Source organism: Sinocyclocheilus rhinocerous, unplaced genomic scaffold (genome assembly GCF_001515625.1).
Source record: "Sinocyclocheilus rhinocerous isolate Xijiao unplaced genomic scaffold, SAMN03320098_v1.1 scaffold2106, whole genome shotgun sequence".
Classification (NCBI taxonomy): domain Eukaryota; kingdom Metazoa; phylum Chordata; class Actinopteri; order Cypriniformes; family Cyprinidae; genus Sinocyclocheilus; species Sinocyclocheilus rhinocerous.
Window position 1 is genome coordinate 232449 of NW_015657498.1, and position 5009 is coordinate 237457.

Sequence of the window (5009 nt, forward strand, 5' to 3'; positions counted from 1 at the left end):
ACGCGTCATCGATGTACTATAGTCCATTGCCACGTCACATTGTGACGTCAACACGATGTAGATTTTAAACCCGGAAGATGAAAATAGCACAAAAAAGCTTACAATTAACGAGTTTTCTCCAACAGTTAAAATTATCGAGTGCTAACATTGTCTTCTATGATGTGCAACACAAACACCTCTGCTAAAATCTCAGAAAAAGTAGTCTGGGGTTTCATGACCCTTTAAAGGATGGGTTCCCAGACTTTTTTGGTCAGCTGAAACCCATAGACGTAAAATATTTACTTAAAGTAACCCAGTGAGATTTTAAATGAATTTTTCAACAAGGTTCTTTGACACCAGTTAACAGTCACATAACATTAAAGCAAACAGATAAAATACTGAAACCCTGCATTAAAGGTAACTAATATATTATATTCAAACTATTTGATAAAGATACCAAGTAATAGAGAAGAACATGGAGTACCATTATTCGGCTGACATGGGGCGCTGTTGTTGTGCTCTGTGCTGAGCGTGTGTCTTACAGGTAAAACCCAGCCAGCAGGGCTGTACATGTGACCGTGGCAGGTGCGTCTGCCGCCCAGACTTCCAAAATATAAACTCCTACTTGTCCGACGTACAACTGCCACACCATACACTGATGGTAGTTCTGCATAGATAAAAAAAAATGTGTAAAGATGTATGTAGAGATGCATCATTTATGCTAAGCTCATTTCAGCCCTTTATTACCATCACTTTCAAAATGGCCTTCAACTCCTTCAGGATTCTCACATTTCTCTCCTAAATTTCAAATGAACCAGCAAAGAGAAAATCAAAACAAGGTGAGAAGAACTTGAAGACATGAGTGAGTATGTCATGGTACATTCGGATGTTAGATTTTTTACATACCGTAATATTCAGTCACAACAGGGACAAGGCCACATTTCCCAGCTATGAATGCGTGAGTGGCATCCAGAGACACAGCATCCACCTCATCCCTCTGTGAAAATGAACAATACATTCTGTTCTAGGCACTGCTACAAAGAACAATCACCAGTGTTGGTATTATTTTTAGTAAACTAAAAAATCGGTTCCATTAATTGAAAAAGATTAAATGAAATAAAATATAAATATTTGAGAAAAAAATTAATAACGAAAATTAGAAATGTTGCCTTAGCACCTAACTGAAATAAAATACAATTAAGTAAAAGTACTAAAATCTTAAATTACTAGAACTAAAACTGAATTTAAAAATACATTAAAGCAAAACAGAAATATCAATAAATACTATAATAGTATATCAATAATACTAAAATTATACTGAAAATCCCAATCACTACTGCAAATGAGAAAATGATTAGGCCATAAATATTTTTTGTGATGAAACTGTTTTCTGCATTTGTTTATAAAATATAAAATAAAATATGTATGTTGTAGATGTTTGTTTAAACATAAATCACAAGTGCTGAAAATATGTCTTACTGGACCTTGATCTTCTCAATGCAGTCACTCATAGATGAGGCTTTCACACACACCAGAGGATCTGATTTTATGCTAAGAGCCCACTGCTCACATTTCTTCTGTTCAGCATGACTTATACAGCACCACCTCACCACACTGTCCTCCAGTGAGCTGCCTAACCACACACACACACACACACACACACATTAAAGTCTAAGTTTTTCATTCCCAAAATTAATAGGTACAGAGGGAAAGCAATCTTTCACCTTCATGTCCAAGGCCCTTGAGCAAGGCCACATAGTCCAGTCCCAGAACCTGGCTCATATCCATGTCTTCCATCAGAACTGATAATTTCTCAGTCATATCTTTGAAGAGAAGGTCACTCCCACCGTAGGATGCTGATTCAAACAGCTGGAAGCGCTGACGCTCCCTTCCCCGCCAACCAAATAACATCTTCAAAAGAAAACACCAAAAAAAAAAAAAAAAAATCCTGAAATCCTATCAGTACTTTCTGCCAAGATACCAATAACATTATTAAGGAACATCTGCAAGAACCTGAGGTCAACTTGAGCCTGAGAGGACCATCATTCTGTTCGTTAAACGGATAGTTCACCCAAAAATGTAAATTCTGTTATCATTTATTTACCCTCAAGTCATTTCAAAACTGTATGACTTGCCTTCTTCTGCGGAATACAACATTTTCAAGATTGTTGGTAACCAAACAGTTTTGGTGACCATTGACTTGTGTGGACAACAAAACACAGACATTATCAAAATATCTTCTTTTGTGTTCCACAGAAGAACAATTTTATACAGCTTTGGAACAACATGAGGGTGACTAAATTATGACAGAAATTTCATTTTTTCCCCTTGTACTGTAAGACCTGGGTTTGTGTCAGGTTAGAGATTGCAAGTAATAAACAATATGTTAGTAGTACTTATGCTTGAATTTTACCGTAATGTGCCCTGCATAGACAACACTTTTTTATCTTTTTTCATTTGCTCTTTGTTCAGAAAATAAACAAAAAGAGATTTTGGTATTAAAATTTTACAGCACTGGTCTGTCAGATCAGACACCCTTATGCACCAGTTTTGGGTTCCAACACAAAACATACCTGGGCAGTGACCAAGAACTTCCGAGCAATTTTACGGGTGTTCATTCGTGTGACCACACCCCCTCCAGGGCCTCGTCCAAGGTTACAATTTCTAAAACTGCTGAGGGGTGCATGAGTTCCATCTATACATAACAGTCTGAACTCATCTTTCTCACTTTCTGTTTAGGAAAAAAAAACTATAAGCCAGGATAAAAAAACAGAAATTTGAAAGAGAGGAAAAAGCAGTTAATCACAAATAGGATTTAATCATTAGTTCATCCACATTGTAAAAGCATAAATGTTTGTGGAAGAGTGCATTATTGGGTTAACCATCAATGCTGTCCAGAGCTGTGTGATCCACAAAGGCTACATCACCTGCCTGTGACTGTAAACATCTACAAGAAAAAGAATGGATACTGTAAGACCCTCCTGGTAACTTGGCAGTGACTCACTGATACAGGTGTAAATAAGAATATTTTAACCTGAGTGCTCCTTGGTTGTGGTAGAATGGTTCACTGTGAGACGTCTCACAATGGAAATTTTTCTGACGAATGTATGACCTTTGACCCTGGCACAAGGAACAAAGGCTGGTTGCCATTGTAGTTGCTCCAGGCACACAGCTGGCATTGAAGAAAGCACTAACCGCTGACAAAATAGTCAAAATATGAGCAGTAGGAATAGTCATAGATATTTTTGAAAACTTTGTTTGCTTTGGGAGAACATGACGGAATACTTTCTATGCTATGATCTGGATTACCAAGCGACTGGAAATACATAAACAACAACAACAAAAATCTGGGAAATTGCTTCTAACTGATTTCATTCCATCAACATTTTCTGGACCAATCCTTTAGAGACTGTTGTATAGAGTGTTGTTTTAATATTATTTATATACTAATACAGTACTTATTAATATTTTGAAATAGCTTTTATGTTTTTATATTTAAAATTTTAGTTAAAAGGAATAGTTGACACAAAAATTAAAATTTGCTGAAGATTTACTCTAGATAGTAAATTTTACTATCATAAAAATCCATAAGTAATACACACAACACTCCAGCCCACCAATTAACATCTTGTGAAGCAAAAAGCAGCGTGTTTGTGAGAAACAAATCCATCATAAACATGTTTTAACTTTAAATCATCACTTGTGGCCAAAATATGAGTCCATAATAATACTTCTTCCAGTGGAAAAAGTCCATCCCCCTTTTGGTTCACAAGACATTAAATGATGGACTTAGAGTCATGTGGATTATTATTGTGACTCTCATTCTGACAGCATCTATTCACTGCAGAGGATCCATTGGTGAGCAAGTGATGTAATGCTAAATTTCTCCAAATCGATGAAGAACCAAACTCGTATACAGTGGAGATCAAAATTAGAGAGCAACCTACAATTTCCTAAATTTCAAGGTCACTGCTTAGTCCTATTTGAAATTATCCTAACAGTAGTAGAAGGGCAGTTTTTAAATCATATTTCATAAATTAATTGTATTCTGAAGCACAGTATAAAAAACTTAAATGAAATATTTGAAAAAGAACTCTGATTAAAATTAATGAACACTTACAGATACCTCCAAATTATTGGTGTTAATCTGGCACCTGGTGCTAATTTCCTTAATTATATGACAAACCCTATTTAACTAGCAGCATTCCTCTAATTTTCGCTGAGATTTCAAGATGGTGGGCCGCTCTGGTGACTGAACCCTTGCAACAGGAGGCAGTCTAGATGAAGGCCAAAGGGATGACCCTTTCTGCCATTGCAAGAGAAGTTGGTTGTTCCAAATCTGTGATTTCTAGAATATTGCAGCTTTACAAAAACCCTAATTCATTCAAGTCCCCCAAAAAGGCCGGTCGTCCACGTAAGACAAATGCACGAGAAGACAGGATAATGTGGAGACTCTCAATGGGGAATCGGTTCAACACTGCAGCTGGAAATGCTCGCCGAAAAGGGCATGGATCAGTCTCGGCATGTTTAAGAGAAGACAGACTGAAAATGCACTCAGCAATGACCAAGCCTCTCATCAGCAGAGAGAATCAAAAGCTAGACTAACCTTTGCTGAGGAGCATGTTGTGTGGAGAGCGGAGAACTGGACCAAAGTTCACTTTAGTGATGAGAAGTTTAATTTATTTGGGTCTGATGGTAAACATTATGTTCGGCGTCAAACTGGGGAAAGACTGAACCCCGAGTGCATAAAGAAGTCATTGAAAGGTGGAGGAGGAAGTGTCATGCTTTGGGGGATGTTTTGTGCAGCAGGAGTTGGGCCTCTTACATGGCAGGTGAATGCAAATGTTTATCAGAACCTCCTTCAGCAACATGCAGTTCCTTCCCTGCAAGCATCTCCCAATCAGCCTGCAATTTGTGTGCAAGACAATGTCCCCATCACACTGCAAAAAGGATAAAGCAGTTCCTTGAAGATGAAAACACTGAAATAATGAAATGGCCGGCCCAGAGTCCTGATCTAAACCCAACTGAAA

General features: G+C 37.5%; 1 protein-coding gene across 1 annotated transcript in view; it reads right to left on the bottom strand.

The window, feature by feature from the left end:
• sxph (saxiphilin) overlaps positions 1 to 5009 on the bottom strand; it is an 11245-nt gene that overhangs the window by 3436 nt on the left and 2800 nt on the right. Inside the window, exons 5-12 of the mRNA XM_016529091.1 lie at positions 3014 to 3176; positions 2862 to 2926; positions 2553 to 2710; positions 1704 to 1890; positions 1464 to 1612; positions 886 to 976; positions 727 to 777; positions 464 to 646 (exon numbers count right to left, since the gene is read on the bottom strand). Of these exons, the coding sequence (XP_016384577.1) occupies positions 464 to 646; positions 727 to 777; positions 886 to 976; positions 1464 to 1612; positions 1704 to 1890; positions 2553 to 2710; positions 2862 to 2926; positions 3014 to 3176 (1047 nt within the window). The remainder of the gene's footprint in view (positions 1 to 463; positions 647 to 726; positions 778 to 885; positions 977 to 1463; positions 1613 to 1703; positions 1891 to 2552; positions 2711 to 2861; positions 2927 to 3013; positions 3177 to 5009) is intronic.